General features: G+C 37.4%; 1 protein-coding gene across 30 annotated transcripts in view; it reads right to left on the bottom strand.

Annotated features, from left to right (window-relative positions):
• LMO7 (LIM domain 7) overlaps nucleotides 1-21928 on the bottom strand; it is a gene marked incomplete at its 5' end in the record, with an annotated part of 204614 nt that overhangs the window by 10722 nt on the left and 171964 nt on the right. For 14 of the 30 annotated variants that reach the window (XM_081130634.1, XM_081130632.1, XM_081130633.1 and 11 more), the window contains 11 exons: nucleotides 948-1000; nucleotides 3072-3137; nucleotides 4015-4430; nucleotides 4810-4902; nucleotides 6575-6679; nucleotides 6893-6918; nucleotides 9223-9279; nucleotides 10976-11036; nucleotides 12021-12127; nucleotides 13025-13186; nucleotides 14221-14335. In XM_081130634.1, coding sequence (XP_080986760.1) covers nucleotides 948-1000; nucleotides 3072-3137; nucleotides 4015-4430; nucleotides 4810-4902; nucleotides 6575-6679; nucleotides 6893-6918; nucleotides 9223-9279; nucleotides 10976-11036; nucleotides 12021-12127; nucleotides 13025-13186; nucleotides 14221-14335 — 1261 coding nt within the window. Of the gene's footprint in view, nucleotides 1-947; nucleotides 1001-3071; nucleotides 3138-4014; nucleotides 4431-4809; nucleotides 4903-6574; nucleotides 6680-6892; nucleotides 6919-9028; nucleotides 9071-9222; nucleotides 9280-10975; nucleotides 11037-12020; nucleotides 12209-13024; nucleotides 13187-14220; nucleotides 14336-21928 lie in introns of all 30 variants that reach the window. The other 16 variants (XM_081130629.1, XM_081130628.1, XM_081130636.1 and 13 more) reach the window with 4 other exon arrangements.

Raw genomic sequence — 21928 nt, forward strand, 5'->3', positions numbered from 1 at the left:
TAGGCTGTAATGTGAAAGGAGGACCAGATAATGAAAGGGAAAGGGGTGATCATAAAACCTAATTAAAACTGCAAATTTTACAAGCTTTATCAAGAAGTGACAAACTGGCTTCCACCAGACCATTCAGACCTATAGATGTGGTTTGGCTCACGGAGGGTTTTAAATTTTTTAAATTCCTTGTCAGTACAATTCAGATTTTTTTGTTTTGTTTTACTTCCCTTATGATAGAAATGGTAATCACTGGCTTACAATCCCCCACGTGGCAGTGACAGGCTGGAGCTGGGAAGTGGCTGTCCACTTAGATGGGTGTGTTGACCAAGTTCACCTCAGTCCTCACCTGAACCTTCATTCATTTACATAACTGGCTGAAATCCTGCTCACCCAAAGCCTGAAATTCAAACCTTGCTTAAGATGATGCTTTTTACTTAGTTTTTTTTTTTTTTTTTTTTTTTTAGCTATATAACCTCAGTTACATGTATTCCTAGAAATGCACTTTACAAATAAAAATATCGGGTTCCAAATTGTTTTTACCAAGTTAGTGGAATCATTATCATTTTTTATTTTTTTTGACATCTTGTCATTTAAATGTACTTCAACTTTATATACAATTTCAAAGCCCCCTAGTAGTATTCTGCAGAAAACTTTTTGTCCCATTTCTTTGGCTGCAAGATGAAATCTACTATACAAAACACTACCAGCAGCACTTTGCAAAATTTCCACATTTTTTCATTAGCTATTTAAAACCATTTCAACCTCCCAATATTCCCTCCATTATAAAGTAAAGCCAAAATAAGCAAAAGATAGTTTTGTTTTTAAAAACAAATGCTAAAAATATTTGGTATTTTTATTATGTAATCTTAATGAACCTGAAATATCTTGACCTTAAAAATACTGATCATAGCATGTGATAGCATAAATAAGCAATTTTGAAAAAAATTCACATTTACCGTTTTTATTTGTGTTGTAATCATCCAGTTCAGTAGTGGATCTGGATTTATTCCTAGAACACAGAACACAATATATTGCATATGTCTCATTAAGGACATCCTTTTCATATTTATGAAAAACACCAAAAATATTACTTTTTCAAGCTGATTTATTTCCTGTGTCTGTTGAGAGCTATATTTCTTTTCCTACCAAGGAACTTTTCATGTTGCACAAACTAGCAGAAAACAGTGACATCTCTAGAAGAGAGAAGAGCTTGATGCTAGAAATATATAATCATGTGAAAACCTCCATCTTGATCATGACCACGCTTATGATTGGACCCAATTAGATACTTTGACTCTCTTCTGGACCTCAGTCTTACCGGAATGGACAAAGCGTTCATCAGGTCACCTAACATCAGACTGCTCTACTTGCTTCACGCTGCACGGGGGTCAAGAAGTGAACTTTGGGGGCATTAGAGTACTGCTCTGAAATAGCAACTTACCAAATGCTATCCTAACATTCCAAAGAGGTGCCGGAGTTCACTGGCAGAAGAAAATTCCAGAAACTCCTGACTTTGTAACAGCAAAATTTAGGTCTGTATAGCAACACATGCTGATCTCATTCTCATTCTACTAGACACAATAACTTCAAATAATAGTAATAAAAATGAATAATCATGTACCTTATCAAACATACGTATACATGTATTACATACGTATATGCATACAACATATATGTGTGTATGTATACAACATTTAATAATGTATAATATATAATAACGTAACACAACTGTTAGCAACATTCGTGAATGGTTTCATTTGTATTAACATAGAAGAAAATACTTTTATGACACTCCTTCCTTAATTCCTCTAGGGCATTGCTGTACCACCAATGCCTAGAAGCATTTCATATTTTCCAGGATTCCTTAAGTTTCCTTTCTCTGCAATCTAATTATTTGCTCAAGGCAATCAGCTATGTAATTAAAGCTTATTTAAATATACAAATAAATCCATAGCTTAAAAAAAGAGAGAGACACACTTTAGTCATCTACAGGTACCCAGAAACACTAATTATAAATCAGGTCATTCATCACTAGGCGTTTTCCTAGCTGAGCATCAGCCCATCATTACCTGTACAGTCCTCTTCTTTTCCCCGTCTACTCTGGGCCCTAGTCAGCCACCTGATTGCCTATGCAGATGAGTCTCGCCTTATCTAGAAAGCAAACTTCCTAAAGAAGACATTTCAGCTCTGAAAACACAAATTAATAATCATACACTGGATATTTTTATTCTGCTTAGAAATCCTTAGTCAGTTCAAAAGTTCGAGGCATTTTAAAAATTACTTAAAAACATTAAATTTAATGTTTTAGGAAATTATAAGATGTATATATAACTTTTGGGGTATCTGAAATACTCTCTGCATTCCCCAAACTGACCAGTAGCTCTAATGAAACTAAGAGAAAGGCCACAATTCTCATTTCAGATGTCCACATGTAACTTCATTTTGGGTAAGTTTATGCCATGGCCTATAACCTCTTTAAAATAAATGTTAAGGTAGGTTGCAAAAAATGAACACCATCCTCCCCCTGTGCCCATTCCCTTTGCATTAAGGCTCCTCCCATAAAGAGGTGGAGTCTTTCTCTCTGTGAACTTGGGCTGATCCTATGGCTACTTTAAATAACAGAATGTGGCAAGAGCAATGGTGTGCCAGGTCAGCACTGAGACTATGAGGTGCCTGGCATGCTTTCTCTCTTTAATTCTCTCTCTTTTCTCTCCTCAGCCACCATGCATGTCAGAATGCATTGGTTTGCTGCATCTTGAAATACACAGAGCCCAGGTGGTCTCATTGCCCTAGCTGACAACCAGTCAACTCCCAAAAGTTTACCTAGTAAACTGGCAGTAGACACATGATGATTCCAATCAACTAAAAGAATTGCCAACTAAGTTCAGCCAAAAATGCTGACCCACAATATCACAAATTAAGTTACTAAGTTGAGGCGTGGTTTTAAATATCAACCAGCAAGTTCTCTTTGCTTCCCATAAACGATCAAGAGCTATAGTAGTTCCACAAAATACCTTGGCAAAAAAATTCATGTGAAGCCAATGTCTGCAACCAAATTACAACGAAAGTGTTCTACACACCTGTCACTAGGAAGCAAACCTGAAGATTCTTCCTCTCCCTTTGGTATATCATAGGAATCAACAGGCCTGGAAGATGGAAAAAGTTTATGATCAAAATAAAAGACTTTGATGCCTCTTCCCTGGGTTTAAGAAATAGATAAAATCATGTTATTCTAGCATCTTTATGAGAATGGTCTCTTGGTTGAAAACTAAACACTCAGAAATATTTCAATCAATTACTGCAGAAAACAGATCTACTGCTACCAACAGACATTTGCAATTCATTCCGCAAACACATGCTGTGTGCCTGCTATGACCCAGTAGGGTTCTAGGGAAACAAAACAAACTTATTGGCCTCCTAATGCTTACATTTTAGAGGGGCATGCAGGCCAACTGACAAGCAAATAAATGCATAATATAAAGCAGGGAAGGGCACACGGAGAGAAGGGGTAGGGAGAGGCATGTCTTTTAGATTAGGCATTTTGGAAGGTCTGAGAAGGTAGCACTTGTTCAGACATAAACAAAATGAGTAAGACAACGAACATGTGAGGGAACACTTCTCCAGGCACAGGGATTAGAAAACACAAAAACCCAGGGGGAGACTATGTTGTGCATTTTCAAGAAAGTAAAAGGACAGTGCCGCTATAACAAACCACATAAGGGGGGGGTCATCGGAAGCCAGGTAGGCCCAAGGGCCAGTTCACAAAAGCCTTCTAAGGCCATGGGAACTTTAGGTGGTGTTCTAATGTGAAGGGAAGCTGTTTGGAGACACTGAGTAGGAAAGAAAGGTGACAGGGTCATATTTACAATGACAAGGGTTCAATCTGGCTGTTTGTGGTCACTTGTGTAGAGAATGCATGGTGGGGAGCAGGAAAACCAATTAGGTGCCTTTGAAGTGGGGAATGGATACAGCTAAGCCAAGCCAATTGAAAAACCACGAGTACCCTTCAGCACGGGAACAGACCTTCGATACTGGTATATTCTCACTGACGTTTCCCTCTCTCTCTCGGCCTGGCGCTTCTGTTCCTCTGCCTGGCGCTTCTGTTCCTCGGCCTGGCGCTTCTGTTCCTCTGCCTGGCGCTTCTGTTCCTCTGCCTGGCGCTCCTGCTCCTCTGCCTGGCGCCGTATTTCCTCCTGCTCTTCCTGATATTGTTGCTCCTTCAATTCTCTCTCTTTCTCAAGAGTGAGTTGTTCCTGCAGCTTCTTTCTTTGGTCTTCATTCACATCTTCCTCTTGCCACTGTCTCCTCTCCTCTTCTCCTGCTCGGGTTCCTTCCCTGTCGGAAGACTTGGACCCTTCGCCCCAGGCGGCTTCCAAGGTGGCAACAGCGGGCTCCCGGGTGGTCAACACAATGCTGTTTGAGTTTAGGACCATTAGCTCCTGTATGAGCAGAGGGGAAAAATTTTTGTGTATTTCTATAATTTCATAAAGGTATGTCTATCGTCAATTTTAGTTGGCCCAGGATTCTACTTGAAAGGATGCTAAGTTTTATCACTAACAAAGCCACACACAGGTGACAAAGATGTAACTTAGAAAGACGCACTCATGGTCTCTTGATAGAATAACTGAACTATTCAGTAGAGAAATTAGGAGAAATGTTGACACATCAAAGCAAAATTCTGAAAATCAGAGCTCATTGTATTTTTCAAAGAGCTATGTAGGTGAGTGTGTGAGAAAAGCCAAGTGAAATGTATAATCTTCCATTTTTCAGCTGATTTCACCAACAAGATAGAGAAGGAAGAACATGTTCCAACACTACCTCATTCAAAAGCTTGTAATTCTCTCTCTCAGCCTCCTGCTTAGCCCTCTGCCACTCTTCCCTTAGTTTCTCCTGCTCACGTTGGTATTTCTCCTATAAGAAATCATAGCACATTAATTAATTAGCTAATTAATAGACTGATGTTAATCTTTTTCATTAGCATTTTTGCTAGCCCCACCTTTCACCTCAGTCTTTAAAGACAGAGATATTTATTTTAACCAATCAGATTTTATTCCCCATAATACAAAACAGCATATAATGTATTAAAATGCAGGCACTGGGAAAGGGTAGACAGTCAGCATTGAACCCAAATGCATCCTTTACTGTGGCTGTAATTCATTAAAGCCCGTAAAGCTAACTGTAAGGGGGCTGAATTTCTCTGCAATTAGACAGAGCGCAGAGCTTATGGGGCAGTAAGTCCTCGCAAAGCCCCTCACTCGTACGAAAATCTTCTGTTCATTACAGCATCACCCACAATGGCCAAGACATGGAAACAACCTGAGTGCCCTTCGGTGGATGACTGGGTAAAGCAGCTGCGGTGCACTATGCAGTGGACTACTACTCAGCCTTCAGAAAGGATGAAATGCTGCCATCTGCGACAATACGCATGGATCGTGAGAGTGTCACGCTAGGCGAAATTAGTCAGAAAGAAAGGGACAAGAGCCATATGATTTCACTCATATGTGGGATATGAAACAGAAAGCAGCAAACGAAAGGAACAAACCCATAGACACAGACAAGAGAATGGTGCTTACTGGAGGGGAAGGAGGGAGGCGGAGGAGGAAGGGAGTAAAGGGGGTCAAATCTACGGTGACAGGGGGAGACCAGACTTGGGGTGGTGAGCACACAGCGCAATATACGGATGATGTATAACAGAGCTGTACACGTGAAACTTGCTATTAACCAGTGTCACCCAAACACATTTAATTTAAAAATAGCACATAGAAAGAGAAAGTCCACACTAGAATGCCTCATATGCTCTAAAAACAGACACAGCCCGGCCGGGCGTGGCTCAGCGGCTGAGCATCGACCTGGGATCGATTCCCGGTCAGAGCACATGCCCGGGTTGAGGGCTCGATCAATGACTCTCTCATCATTGATGTTTCTATCTCTCTCTCTCCCTCTCCTTTCCTCTCTCTGAAATCAATAAAGATATATTAAAAAAAAAAATAAAATAAAAAAATAAAATAAAAATAGACACAAGGGCTAAAAAAATGATTTTAAAAGGAGGATTCTGGAAAGTTTCAAAATGAAAAGGTAACTGTCTTTGCAGTTTAATAGAAAATTATTTTTAATATAAAAAATAATAATCTTTGTGTGTTAATACAAAGTGCATTATCAAACTATTTGTCAATTATGAAGTTACTGGCTTTTTAATTTTTTTTTCTTAATTTATCTTTATTGTTGACAGTATTACAGATGTCCGCCCCCCCGGCCCTCCACCCCCATCCTGCCCCAGGCCTTCACCACACTACTGTCTGTGTCCATGGGTTCTGCATACACGCATGTAAATTCTTCAGTAATCTCTCCCCGCCCCTCCTCCGCCCTCCCCTCTGGGATTCGTCAGTCTGTTCCATGTTTCCACGCCTCTGCTTCTATTTTGTTCATTAGATTCCACACGTGAGTGAGATCACGTGACGCTTGTCTTTCTCTGGCTGGCTTATTTCACTTGGCATTATACTCTCCTCAGCACTGGCTGACACTGGCCAGGGAGAGGCCGTCACCACAGACCTACTCCCTGTGGCTCCGGGTTCCTGTGCTCTACCTGCAGCAGGCGGTCCTGCTCCTTCTGCCACCTCTCCTGCCGCTTTCGCTCCTCCTCTTGATCCCAAGCCCAGCGACTCGGGGCGCTGATAGTGGGAACTGGAAGCTGGCCGGTTATGAGAGAAGAGGTGCAAACAGAGAATATATTACTTCATTAAGCCACCTAGGGAAGCATATTTGCATACATATATTATTCATATCACCCTTTGCACCTAAACTGTACCCAAGGACAGTTGGCTTTATATTTCAAAATAGGTCTTTTTAACTTGAAAAGACTGGGCCACCTTATTTATTCCAAAAACAAGGGAATGCTACTTACATCAGGAACCACAGAATCAGAGCTTCCTGTTGGGCAGCATGTGGGTAAGGAAGAAAAAAATGCAGTGTAAGTCTTTTCGTTTCTATGAAAGAATTCCTTTCAGAAAGTCATATCACTAGCTGCTTCTATGCCAGTATACTAAGTGACATCAGTTTTTTAAACAACAGGAGTAAATCCTTTTATTCCTCTTAAGTTCCGTCTGTTTGGTATTCATCTTCCAAATTCAAAGTCAGTTTAAAAAAAGAAAAGAAAAGAAAAGAAAAGAAAAGAAAAGAAAAGAAAAGAAAAGAGGAGAAGAGAAGAGAAGAGAAGAGAAGAGAAGAGAAGAGAAGAGAAGAGAAGAGAAGAGAAGAGAAGAGAAGAGAAGAGAAAAGGAAAGAAAAGGAAAGGAAAGGAAAGGAAAGGGAAGAGAAGAGAAGAGAAGAGAAGAGAAGAGAAGAGAAGAGAAGAGAAGAGAAGAGAAGAGAAGAGAAGAGAAGAGAAGAGAAGAGAAGAGAAGAGAAGAGAAGAGAAGAGAAGAGAAGAGAAGAGAAGAGAAGAGAAGAGAAAAGAAAAGAAAAGAAAAGAAAAGAAAAGAAAAGAAAAGAAAAGAAAAGAAAAGAAAAGAAAAGAAAAAAGAAAAGGTCAACTATGGATGCCAAGGGCACACCCAAGTACTAGGACTAGACCTGGGTCAATGGTATATTTCTGAATAAGTTAGAGGGCTCTTTCATTAATAGACTGGGTAGTATCTCATAGTTTGGCCTATTTTAAAAAATGAAACAAAACAGAATTTCAAATGTTATAACATCTACCAAACCCAATTTTTTACTTGCCACTATTCAATGACAAGTAAAAGCTGTTACAATGTGAGAACTGTAACTTCCATTTTTCAAGTCTTCTTGCTAATGAGCTACTTTTCTTAAATAAGCCACCACATCAAACATGTTCAAGAAACCTTTCCTTTTCCTCTCCTGTTATGTGAAATATGATTATTCCAACTTCACATGTATGGCACAGTGTTACACTTTTTCTTTTTCACAGTGTTATTCTTATGGGCACTGCGTTAATCTTTTTAGTCTTAGGGGGTCTACATAAGTGTGTGTCTGTCTAGTACAATGAATACAAACAAGTAAGCAAATTTCATAAAATACACTATCATACAGTATTTTTAAATTTTCCTGAAACCTCGACTGTCAAATAAGTTATTCACTTACACAATTATATTTTTAAGAAAATTGCTTTGAGACTTAGGAAAATATTCTTCCCTAAAATAGCCTGTTGAAGAAAAGTGAGTAAAAATTAGAATAGAGAAAGAAAAGGAATTGCTTGATTTTAGCCAATCTGAGCTAGTAGTATCATACTGTATCAATTAAATTACCATGGAAAAAAGAGAAGTTGAACAAAAAAAATATCAAAACCACTAAGGATACTGACACAAATAGACCTTGCACATGCATAGCTGGTGAACTATTTCTATGTGTGGTCAAGAGATCATAATTCACCAAAGGAAGACGAGTAGGAGATCAATACAAAACATAAAAGTCCAGTAAACATCGTGTTATAAGGCAAGTTTGTAAATGTTTTATAATCTTAAAAGTAAGAAACAATAACATTTTAGACAATAACAGCACACTCCCCACCAACCGTGCCATTGAATCTCAAATGTCTGGATATTACTTTTAAGTTCTTGACAGTGAAACACAGAGCTCACACTGCATTCATGAGACAGAGCGTCAGGCAAATGTGAGAGGGAAGGAAACACAACATGCACAGCACATTGTAAGGGAGCGCTGCCCAACTACACCAACACTTGTTCACAAATGTCACCAAAATGTATTTAATTTACTTCAAAGTCAACAGAGCAGTCCTATTAACACTCCAAAGCTGCCGTCCCAATAGCAATAAAAAATTCTGGTTTTTTATTGGGAACATTTTCCAGAACAAAAAAGCAGAAGTTTTTAGAAAGTTAGCCAGTGATATGTTGGTGTAATCTAATATTATGCAATTTCTAGGAAGCAGTAAGGCTTAAATGAAATGCCTCATTTCTTACTGTCACCCAGTGGAAAGAAATGTGTGTTTAATAGCATCTCAATTTTTTAATTAAAAAAGAAAAAAGAAGCTTCAGAGGTACAAAGGACACGCAAGACCCATTACCACAGAGGTAGACCCATGAGCTGTAAGAAAAGCCTGATGACCCTAGGGAAAGAATGGAAATGGGTTATGTCATTGGTCATAATGACAGCCAAGCTGAGGAGGCTCAGTGCCCAGCACCACAGACCATCGGGAAAGAGTGGAGGGTAGGAACAATTCCATGAAAATGCATGAATTGTTATAGCTTGGTGGTTTACCTTGTTCAAAAAATTGTGATCGCCTTTTTAAGTTTTTCAAAGAAATAGGTTCAGATGCTAGTTGAAAAATACAAAAAAAAAAAAAAAAAAATCAATAAGATATCATTCATTTTAATTTCTCACCACTGGAAAACTAAACGATACTTGATATATTTTTATAATCTACAGCAATATTATTTTTTTGATAATAAAAATGACAAAACTAATAGCCATGGAAGATATGTATTATTTCAATGCACAAAGACACACATATTTTTAGTAGTCTATCCTATATTCAAATTAGTAAAAGAAACTACTATTTTGATTAATGAATTTTAGCAGATAAGCAGCCTAGTTTCACAAAAGCCAAAGTATCATTTTCTGTGCTGGATCACACAGCTTTAGGAAAATGGAAATTAAATTTTTTTGCTTAGGTCAGTCAAAAATCTCTTCTAGTACCAGGATAATTGTTTGTAACTAAGAGTTTTCACTATACAGATGAGTAAAAAAGAAACTCCAGAATAATGGGGAAAAGGAAAAGAAAATAAATAACACCCAGAGAAAGATAAAATAAAAACAAATGCTAAACTTAAAGCATTCTTCTAACTAGAATATTTTGCTCTCATTTTCAAGATCTTATAGCCACTAATTTTAGGTAAAACAAATGAAGTCCTGTCAGATAAGAAAGAAAAAGTTCTGATTTCTACAGATCTGTCTCAAGAGCATGACAAATGATGATTATGCTTCAATTTATTCATAAAGTGTAAATATAGTTATTACTTGATATAGTTTTTGTTTACTTATCTAAAGAAAACCCTGAAATGACAGACCTGTGTAGTCCCATGGTCACTAATGAGTTACTTTGCTTTGCCTGAGTCACTGGCAGAACAGGACCAGGATGTCTCATATTTAATATCATGAAGAAAAGTAAGTCATGTTTTAAAAACTCCCTTGATAAAGAATGCAATATCAAACAAAATATAGTCACTTCTAACAACCAGAAATTAAACACAAAGATAAATAATCAATACAGAGAGGGACATTTATAAACTTACTTTGGCTTTGACATAATGTATTATGAACTGGCAAACGCAGATTCAAAGCCACCAGGCTGCTGTGAAAACCCAGCCCTATTCCTAAGTAGTCTAGTTTCATGCTAAAAGAAGTTTCATCTTCTTTGGGTCTTTTTCCTGCCTATTTATTTTGTATGCCTAAGGAACAGCACACAGCATGTAGTAGCTAAATTATTTATAGACCAACAGAAGGTGGGAGAGAATGGTAACTCCATAAAGCAAAATTAGCTTAGATACTATGCCTGCTTTGTTGTTACAAATGGGTACTTTTGCTAACAACTATCATTGCCCTTGGCATTTCCCTATTGATATTAGCTGCCTCCAAGCTTGTCCCTTTCACAACAACAAAGGGAGAAAGGAAAGTTCATTCATCGTTTTTTGTATTTAACTAAGATTCCCTTTGGCAGCATACCATAGCGTGGCCTCAGGAAAACCAGTCTTTCTTAGTTGGCTTAGACACACAGGCACTGGAAGCTCCTGGACAAGCTGCCAAAGCTTTGTTCACAGAGCCTGAGCCATTCAACAAGGAACTGAGTGCCCTTCTAACCGGCTGCAATTGGATCTGGGTGCTAACCCTTTAGTTTCAATTTGCAGCGGATCAGTTTTTCTTTCACTCACAGATATTAATTTTTATATTAACAGAACATGGGTGCTATGACTTTTCTTATACTCTAAATGTAAGTTATAATGGTGATGTTTACCTTTTAATTCAAAAGTATTGCTTTCATCACGAATCCCATTGATTTCCTTGGACTCAGTATTCTGGAAAAAATAAAAATGCCAGTTAACATTCTCTTCAATTGGATTTGGACTTGAATAATGCATTTCCTGTTCATGCAAATATCTTTTAGTAAAATGAATTGTCGATATTAGCATACTCTTTACAGGTTTTACATATAATGGATACTATTTTTTATTACTCTCTAAATTTTGTGGAAGGATTAATGACCAGCTGCAAGCATGGATGGCTTTAAGTTCAATTGGTCATTAATTTTGTAAGAAATATTATGGGTCATATAATGATTAATCCATTGGCCTTATATTTATGAGTAAGCAACATAGTTATATAGGATTCTCTAAGATTTATACTTGTCTTACACAATTTAGCAGGATCTCCTTATTAGACAAAAGGGGGTACCTTAGAATAACAATATGTATCTAGGGAGTCAATATAAACACTTATTTGAAAATTTAAATTTAAGTACTGCTTTGACACTTAGAAAAATTTCTACATTATAATCATTTTAATCAATTAATGTAACTGAGTATCTTTTAATCACATATATAAGTTTACCCACCAAATTCATCTACGCAAGGGACTAAAACTGCTTCATGAGGTTTTAAATTACACACAATTACTATACTTATTTTACCAGTAAAAACTAAAGAAAGCATAGAAAAGTCACAGTGTGTAATTTTACATAATTACTACTTCACATTCACAAAGATCTGAGAGATGGGTATAATGATAAAAGACTGGTAAGACACACTTGCAAAACACCAGTATGGGATCTTTTGATTTTACCATTATATAACTCATTATTACTCTAATTATTAATGAGTAATGCTCATGATTTTCAAAAATACATCTTACTCTCACTACTTACTATAAATTATCTTATTTAATTATTTGTTTTTTAAAGTAACATCAAAATTGTTCAAACAAACTAAATTATTCTCCCCTGACACATACTTCCTACAGTTGCTTTGCTCTAAACAAATATTCCCAGTTCTTAAAATACTTACAGAATTCTGAAGGCTTTCTGAGAAATCAGTCACTATTGATAGATTTGAAGATCTGTCTGAGTTGTAAATTCCAGAAGTTGCATCAATCCACTTTGTTTCAGGTGAACCTATAATTTTGGTAGCCATACTTGTGAGATTGAGGGTTTTATGCCGTGTAAATGGCAGGGAATGCTGGTCTTTGCCCCAATCTGATTGGCACGTGAAGATCAAGAAATGAGTACACATAAATGTTGAAGTGGAAAGAACAAAGTTACTGAATGGACATATACAAAATGCACATACACAAGACAGACAAACAAATCAGGTAGTGTGTGAAAGAAATGAAAAGATTAAGGCTTTAACCAAGAGACCATCTTCCGAAAACACAGGGTTAGATCATGTTAATAATGAAAAGACTAGCAAATTTGCTGAATCTTTCTGTAAACCAGGACTGGATATTATTTTTTTGATATCACAATTTGGTAGGTCTGGGTGGCTTAATGCCCATTTCCATCTAAATTCTATAACTAAGAAACACAATAATGGAATGTATTTTGAAAGTTTCCTGAGAATGAACAACAAGAATACGACCTACCATGTTCTCTCTTACACCAGTTACAATTACGGTGCTGTAGAGGAAATCCAGTTGTAGTGTACTTCTTAATACTCAACATTATTATATGACTCCCTAATGCAGACACAATTACAATAGCCTTCAAAAAAAGTGAGATACATTTGAATAAATTTAAAAAAACAACAGTCTGGTTGATATATGCATTCAAAGTCAGTCCAGCATATAAATCAGTCAATAAATAATGTAGAATTCAGTAAATTTGCTAGCGAAAGGTTTTCAGACGGAATATTCAAGGAAGTCACTCATGATTTGTCTTGACATAACCAAAATATCTTTAAGCAAAAAGTAAAATGAAAAGAAAAAAAATGTTATTGAAGCAAGCTGTTATAACCACTTCCCAAAGACCAGTTCCCAATTTAAAAAGCCAGACACAGTGGTAAAACCAACTCACCAGACTTTCCATACCGCCTGATATCCATTACTAGGTTTCCAGTTTCTTGAGCATTAGCCATGGCTTCTTCCCACTCCTTTGTGTCCTTATATGAAAACTTGGTGTTGTTGATGGCAATAATTTCATCATCTACTTGTAGCTGAGAAAATTCTGCTGGGCTACCTAAATAAAGCAAAATAAACAACCAATTTAAAAATAAACAGGTGCTACAGTCATTGATTATTTAAAGAAAAAAATGACTTTGTAATTTCAACTAACCATTTCTCACAATTTTTCGGGTGGAAAAGAGTCACAAAATTCCTTAGTTATCAAACATTTGAGCATCAACAATACACAAAGCATCAGAAGCATTTTTTATTGTATAGTATATATCATCTTCATTAACATGTAATGGACAAATGATAAGTTCATCTATTCAAGAAAAAAATGTAACCTCCTAAGAACATAGAAAATTTTTAATTATTTTAAAATTAAAAATGTGAACTAAATTGCATTTTAGTTGAGCTTCCAAATCCAAATGCACTCAGGAACGGAGAAGAAAACAGGGCCACTTAAGAACTGCTTAAAATTACTACTTACCATAATCTCATTAAAGAAGTCTTGAAATTTCAAAGAAATAGCCAGTTAGCATGCAATTTTATGGAGTTAAAATATGCAAATAAGGAACTCCTCTTAAATACCATAGCTTTCTTTTTAATTTTAGGCCTTGAGGTAATATTTTGCTAAGAGTTCTGGGCTTGACTTGGTATAGCCCTGGGTGAAGGAGGGGCAATTCTTTTGTAAAAGTCCCAGAGGATCCTGAGGACTCCATAAGCTATAGTTGTATTAGGATGCTCAGAAAACATCATTTTGTTATACAGCATGGATAGATCTACCACAAACACAGCTGAGCAGGGATTTCTTTATTAGCATTTTCAAATATTAAGCCTAAAATTTTGACAAATGAATTCTGTGAAAGTCACAAAACTAAGACTCTTTAAAATTAGTTAGGCAAGGAGAACAAACAACACGTAGTTTGTAACCCCAACTATTAGTCTCAGGGAAAAGAATGCATCTCCTCACTTTACTGCTGCATTTTCCACATGTGTGTTCTCCTGTATCAAATAAACTCATTTCAGGGGTGGGGGGTGTAGGGGGGGAACAGCATAGGATAACAAAGGAGAAGAAATTTCAGTAGAGCGAAATCTATGAATTACCTGCTTCGACTGATGCTATGAAGATCCCGGAAATATCCCATTTTACTGTAAACCCAAAGTCAAGACTGTTCCCAGGCGTCTGGTTTATGCTGATTCTCATATCACTGAACTGATCCTGAAAACAAACATGAAACGGTGGGATCAGATGTCCCTGGCACCCACATGGAGGAAAGTCTATCCATGAAAGAAGGGAGGCTGCAGGCAAGGTACACTTGAATTATTTCATGATCAACTAGAAGCTTCATTCTTTTTCCCTTGGGTTTGGTAAGACCATTTATATACATATTACCAACTCTATTATTTTTCTTCTAAAATTAAGGGAAATTTATATCAACAGATGTTTTTCTTCACATTAATACAATAAATCAGTTGGCCATAGATAAAGCTTAGGCTTTTGCCTACTATATAATTGGGTCAATTTACAGATCATTTGTTTTCACCCAGGAATGAAGTTGAGTGAGATGTGCATGTGCATAATGGAATATACTTAAGCCATGAGAAAAGGAACATTTTTCCCCTTGCAACAACACAGATGAGCCTTAGCATATGATGCTAAGTGAGATAAGTCAGGCAGAGAAAGACAAGTACTGTATGATATCACGTATATGTGAAATGTAAAAAAGCCAAACTTGTAAAAACAGAGTAAAATGGTGGTTACCAGGGAATGAAGGTGGAGAGATAGGACAGATGTTGTTAAGGGTATGAACTTGCAAATAGAAGCTAATAAGCCCTAGAGATAGAATGCACAGTAACGTGAATATAGGACAACAATATTGTATCATAATCATTACACTTGTTAGAGATAGAACTTAACGAGTCTAACCACTAAAAAGAAAGGATAATTATGTAATGTGATAGAGGTGCTAATTATTGCCACATTTATACAAATATAAATGTATCAAATTAACATCGTACACCTTAAATTTATAGTGTTATATGTCAAATATATTTCAATAAAATGGCCTTTTTGAAAATGCAAAAAAAATTTAAACCATTTATTTTAAAAATGTCACTATATATGTATGTATATATATGTGTGTATATGCTTATATGTATATATGTGTGTATATATGTATATATGACATCCAACATTGAACTTAGCTGAATAATTTCAAGGGGTTCATAGACACATAATTCAACTACCAGTAGCAAGCTTATCTAGGATGGGTACTACCCCTTAAACAGCATTTGAAATGTTGGCAAGGCATTTTTGCTTGCCCCACTGCCACATAAGGATCTATTGGTAAAGGCAGAGCTGCTATACAGTGACGAGATGCAGAACTATGCTATCCCTGAGGAACCAGCAGTAAGATGCCAAGAGGGCCTCTACTGACACACCCTGAGCTGTAGGCCACAACTTCCTTGAAGTGACATCAGCCCATAAGCCCAAGAACAATAGCCACTTGGACAATAGATAGAATTTTATTTCTGTGTTCATCACTATACTACACAGCAACAAGTTCTAAATTGCACAGACTTTCTTTAGCTATCTTCCAAAACAAACATTTTAAGGTTTACAGTACACTATGCCTGTGAAAAACTTAACTACGTTTCATCATTTACATATTTTGTTTTGGGTAAGCAGCAGATATGTAGTTTAACCTAATGAGTTTTCCACACTAGTGTTTTAGCTCTTTGATGCATAAAGAACTTAGACTTAAGAGTTTAAACTAAAACCTAGGCCCAACTGGGCAACTCCTAAAGCCTCATACTTAATTTTTCCACCTCTAAAACAGTTTTAAAATCCAAGTGACAATATTCTGAGAAAATGTCTCGTAACCTAAGAATTAGAAGAAGGCAGTAAATAAAGCTTTGAGAACTTACTATGTAATATGGACCCAAAAGGTAAGTGCTATAACAATATTCCCTTATTCATTTGCTCAACATTCATTTATTGTGCATCTTATTCTGTATATGACACAGTGTTAGCACTTTGGGAAATAAATATAAATTAGGCATGGCCCTTGCTCTTGAGAAATAATTACTGACTCTTCAACAGTGGGTTTGGAATTTTTTAAGAAAAAATGTGTAGCTAATAATATAGAAAAGATTTCATCAGAAAGCTTGTAAAGCAGTTGAAATATGGGAACCCAGGTGTAGTTAGTGAGAACACTCGTTAATAATCAGCCTAAACACCATTCTCCGGAATAAAATAAAACTCCACTATGAATAGAAAAAATTACTGGTTAGTTCCACTCCTTAACCAAAACCACCATACACTTAGATATGACTCAACAATAACAAATGGTCATCTTCACCACCCTTACCTCCCCAAAAAATTCCAACTCAAACCCAATTAAAGTGCAGAATCTACTGCTATATAAGGGCGGAGAGACAAATAATAGGTTAGATATCCAAGACACTAATTGAGGTTTTTAATTTAAAGAATAAAAGACAGGATGGAGATTTAATAAATAGTCTCAAACTACATAAAAAACACTTTGTGGAGACAGCAACTGAATATTATTCTTTTCTAGCAAATGTAGGATAAAAGAGAACGTGTTTAAGCCATAGACGGAAGAGTCTCTCGATTACATTAGACCAGAAGAATTATCCCACAAAGGGCTGCTCTTACCTTGGAAATAAATCTCTACTTGAATGTATTAAACAAAAGGGCAGATAACCACCTCCCTGAAAGGGTTAACAGAGGACAGCCTCACTGTGGCTACAGGCTGGCAGACTGTTGTGTGGATCCTAAGGACTGTACCCAGGCAAAGAAGGAGAGAACCACATGGACAATGACAGGTCCATATCTGTAAATAACCAGGTGATCTCGGGCATGTTGCTGAGCCTGGCAGAGTCTTCTCTTTCACAAATACATTGATTTTCAAGTTTTTGTTTTTCAAAACTCCATTTTCAAGTGAAAGCCTTATGCATACCATGTCCCTCCCAAAGCAATATATAGAAAGGACTAAAGTGGGTGATTATAGTTTCAGGTTAGGGACCCCAGAGCCCCACCTGCATAGCCTCCTCCTCATGGGAGTCCCTCAAGCATCTCTCTGGAGTTTAGGGTTATTAAATTAGGTTATTACCGAGACTTCTTACAGGGGAATATGGCTATAACTATAGTCAAGTACAAACTATTCGACAATGATTTCACTTAGGATTTCTACATCTGTATTTTTCTCTGCACGATACATGCCACATGAGTATTCTACAAAGGATCCATGCTTTAGAAGATAATGGGGAACTGCCTTTTGAACTGGATGGAACCACGAATATAAATTATTGGGGGAAATCTAGATTCTTGATGACTGACAAAGAACTATCCCAAGTAGTTTAAGTACTCTATACTGGGAACCATAAAATATAGTTATCAACATATCAGCATTTAAAATGAAAATAATTTACCTCAAATTAGGTATAATTTAAACAAAATATACACTGAGAACTGTGATTTTTAAACAAAAACATGATAATCCTGAGTAGCAATAAGGAGATTTATTTTTATGACATCTGGTGAATTAAGATCCTCATATATCACCACAGATGGGAATTAGTGAAAAACAGGGTCAATCTTACGAATAACAGGACAGCTATTCTCCTCAGACTTTTCCAATTAGATAAATGTGTTTACTCAGGAAGCCTCCTTAAATTGATAAAATTGGTAAACGTAGATTCAGGCTGTAAAGTCAGAAATATCAGAGGAAATAATCTTTGACTTCTGTACACATGGCACTTTAGTATCTTTTTTCCAAGATCTAAAGAGGGCCTTCAAATCCTGGTGCTGCTCCAGTCCTGGAGCTATTGACTTCACCGCTCAACCCTTTCCAAACTTATCTCACCTACTAAATCCATTTACAGCCCTCATCCCACCAGACACTACCAACTATTCTTGCTTTCAGGAAATAGTCTTCTAAGTCACCCATTATCTCACTTTCTCTTGCCTTTTTCCTCCCACTCTCCGACACTTCTCAGTTTCATTAGTATGTTCCTCCTCTTTCCACTTTCATTTGTTGTTGCTCCCTCGTTGGCCTCCCATCTTTTTGACTACACGCTTTCCCGAGTAACCTCCTTTCACGGCTATATCTTCAACTAATAACTAAGCCCAACATACCCAGAACTAAATTCATTACCTGCCTCCCCAAACGTGCTCTTCCACCTCTTGTTTTTCATGTACTGGTTAATTACGTCGCTATCCAACCAGATGCCTAAGTTAGAAACACCAGGTTCTTTCTGGGGCTCTTCCTCTTTTCTCCCCCTAATTGCTTCCCATCCCAACTTCATACAATGGTCCCCATCCCTACTTTCCACCACACACATACATTTAATAAAGTGTTATCAAGACCACAATCCATAAATCCATGTGGAACCACCCCATCCTTCGATCTTCCTTCAGGTTATCATCTTAGTTTGGCCATGATGTCCCCTCTAAACTACTGTGGTTGCCTCCCAGTTGGCTCTCAGGCCTCCAACCTTCTTTTCCCCATCTTCACACAGCTGCCAGAACTTTCATAACAAAACATGACAATTACCATATCACACCCCATTCTAAAATTGCTAAGTAGCCCCTTACTGCCTACTGAGTAGATTTCAAACTCTACATTTCAGAAATAATTCAGTTCTTATAAGGCTCAATAAATATATACCTTCCTCAAAACAATCTTAGGGATTATTTTATCTTTATGGACCAGAAGATATTTCAGTCCCTGTTAGCTCCCTGTTGGCTCCAAAATTCTAAAGACAGGGCAAAGTTAAAATAAGTCAACATTTGGTGTTTTTCCTTAAGGCAATTCTCAAATTTAAGCATGTCATATTTCATAAACATTAATGTCAGAGAAATTACAACTGTGGCCTGATCATTTAACTGGCCTGAAGCATGTTCCATAACTTTCACATCTCAAGACTTTCACTGGTAATAATGGGGATAATACCACCTACTTTGCAAGGTTATTGAGAGGAATAAATGAAACATTTAAAGGGTGCCAAGGCAAGTGATTGATGCCTCGTAATTACCTTCTTTTTCCCAATGGAAACAATGTTATCCATTTTATATATATATATATATATATATGCTGGTTAAGCAGTTTCCAGATCAACTAAAGAAAATCCTACTTAACGCTCACATACATAGCTCTAAAGCCAATAGAACTCAGTGAGCATTCAACAAATACAGATCCAGGCACTGTCCTAACAGTGAGCAAGACAGGCTTGTTTCCTACCTGCACAAAATGTCAGGTCTAGTGAAGGTGACAAGCAAATAAATTTGGTGTGAAGCTGTGGTCAGAGAAGCCCTGGGCATTATTAAAAGGGGCATTTAATAGGTTTGGGGATCAGGAAATGGACATGTAAAAAGCTTCCTTCCTTTCATATTTATCATCCTACATCTGGGTACTGCTTTAAAAAAAAAAAAAAAATCTGGGACACAGATTCCAAAATGTGGGCTTGAATGGGATTTGAGAATTGAGGGTTCTGACTAGCCAAAATAAAATGAAAACCTGTAAATAACACCAATTTGGGGGAAAGTATGAAAGCCACATCTGTGAGCATGAGAAGAAGATGAAGGACTCGATCTCCTTGCTCAGGGACACCCCCAGAATTGTCCCAGTAGCCTGGATTGGCAAGAGAAGCAAAGGAACAACACAAAAAGAGAAGCAGGGGAGAGAAGGAACCAGAGAAGCATAAACCCCCTGAGCTCGGCAACAGAGATGGGAAAGAAATTTCTGTAGGCAGGAAGTGAGATCATATTAATTTCTTCCCTTCATTATGCCTTTCTTTTTTTATGTCACAAACCAACTTATTACCATAATTTTGTGATAGGCTCCTAACCAGTCTCTGCCCCCAGACTTCATTTCCTTAAAATAGTTCTAATTTAACATCACAGTGCTTACATTCCTAAATCACCCATTAATCTTCAAATTCTCATATTAAAGATGTAATAAGGACCTAAATTACCTGCTGGATCAAGTTTATACTTCAGTCTAGTAATCAAGGCCTTAAATGCAAATCAGATCAGTAAATACTTAAGTGCCAACTATGTGTAAAGGTTGTGGAGGGTACAAAGAACACCAGTGAAGGAGACACAGTGAACATATAGGACAAGAATGAATTCAGCAGGTGAAGCTTTCAAGGGTGCAAAATTCAATTCCAACTTGGGGAAGGGGGTATTTTGATTCACAAAGGAAGTGACCCTCTTGGGCTTTGAAAGAACAGGGGGACTTCTTCAAAAGACAGAGCTGGGTGACATAAGCATTTTCAAGTGGAATGACAATAAAAACAAATATCTGATGTGCTCAAGAAAAAGCAAGCAGTCTCATGTGGCTAGATCCTCTCTCCTTCCCACAACATAGTGTGGTGTCGGTAGCTTGAGTCAGACTGCCTGGGTTCAAATCCTGACTCCACCACTCAGTACCTTGTACTGCCTTGGACAAGTAACATGACCACTCCATGCCTCAATTTCCATAACTATAAAACACTGATACAGGGTTATGGGGACTAACTAAGATAACCCCTGAGATGCCTGGGGTTGGCACATGATAATCATTCACTCAATAAGCAGCTGTTAACAGCACTACAAAAGGATTTTGGGACCAGTGATGAAGGGCCTCAGTGCTCCCCCGAGTGCTTTGAGCTTCACTGAACAGACAGACCACTGGAGGCTCTGCAGCAGAGAAATTACTGAGTCCAACCTGGTGGCACATGGGTTACTCTGATGCCAGCCTCTGTGGAATGCACAAACACATGTGACTATTTACAAAACATTTGCATTGACGGGGAAAGGGCCTGGATTTCCATTGAAGTAAGGAAAGAAAAGTATAATGTCAAGGAAGATTCTGGAAGAAGAAATAAAAGGACACTACTAGGAAAAGTGCAAGTAAGACCTGTAGAACAATTATAAAACTACCAAGACATCAAGTTCAGCCACACTCTATTGTTTTCCTTTCCATTCTCTGAACTCCTAGAATTATAGTTTGGCAACGAGTCTGCAGGAGTGTTGCATGTGCCCTTGACATATTAGTCACTGACTCTTTTGTGCCTTCATAGCGCTTTTCACAAGTCAGTGAGCTCCTCCTCAGTGACAGGAGCAGGGCGAGGCTATGTAAGCTACTTCCCTTGTAGTGCAGATGTGACACACCAAGCACCTCAGGGATGGGCAAGTGGCCATATGACACATACCCACATTCAAGAATTCCAATGGTTCCACTTGTTAAATGAAGCCTAGTTTTGCTTGGTGAAAAATCATTTCAAGTTTGGTGACAAAGGAGCATAAATCCATTGAGGATGAAACCTGACACCGTGCCATGTAAACTCGGGTTCCTCTGACGTGCAATAACCTGGCACAGGCCCACACACCACACTTAGCCTCTTTTTCTTAATCCGTGGATGCAGCTAGTCAGCTGTCACACTGAGAGAGTTAGCTGCATCTAGCACCGATACATTAATCAGGCTGCGTGGTTGGATTTGCTCTTTGAAGGGTGAAGGCATACACGCAAGTTCACAAAACAAAGGACACCTTGCTGCTGTTCCTAATATTCATTCACTAGTTCCTGATGTTCCCCAAGCATAACACAGGCCATTGTTCTCATCCACTGAAACTTATAATGCTGATTATATATTTCCAATTCTTTAAAAATGACCTTAAACACCTGAAACTAATACAAAATATTATTAAAGGTAAACTGTAAATGAAAAATAAAACTTTAAAAAGTAGTAAAATAAAAAAAAAATAAAGCTAAAAAGGTAATTTACAACTAATGATTTCAGCAAG

This window comes from Miniopterus schreibersii (assembly GCF_964146895.1).
Source record: "Miniopterus schreibersii genome assembly, chromosome: 2".
NCBI lineage: Eukaryota > Metazoa > Chordata > Mammalia > Chiroptera > Miniopteridae > Miniopterus > Miniopterus schreibersii.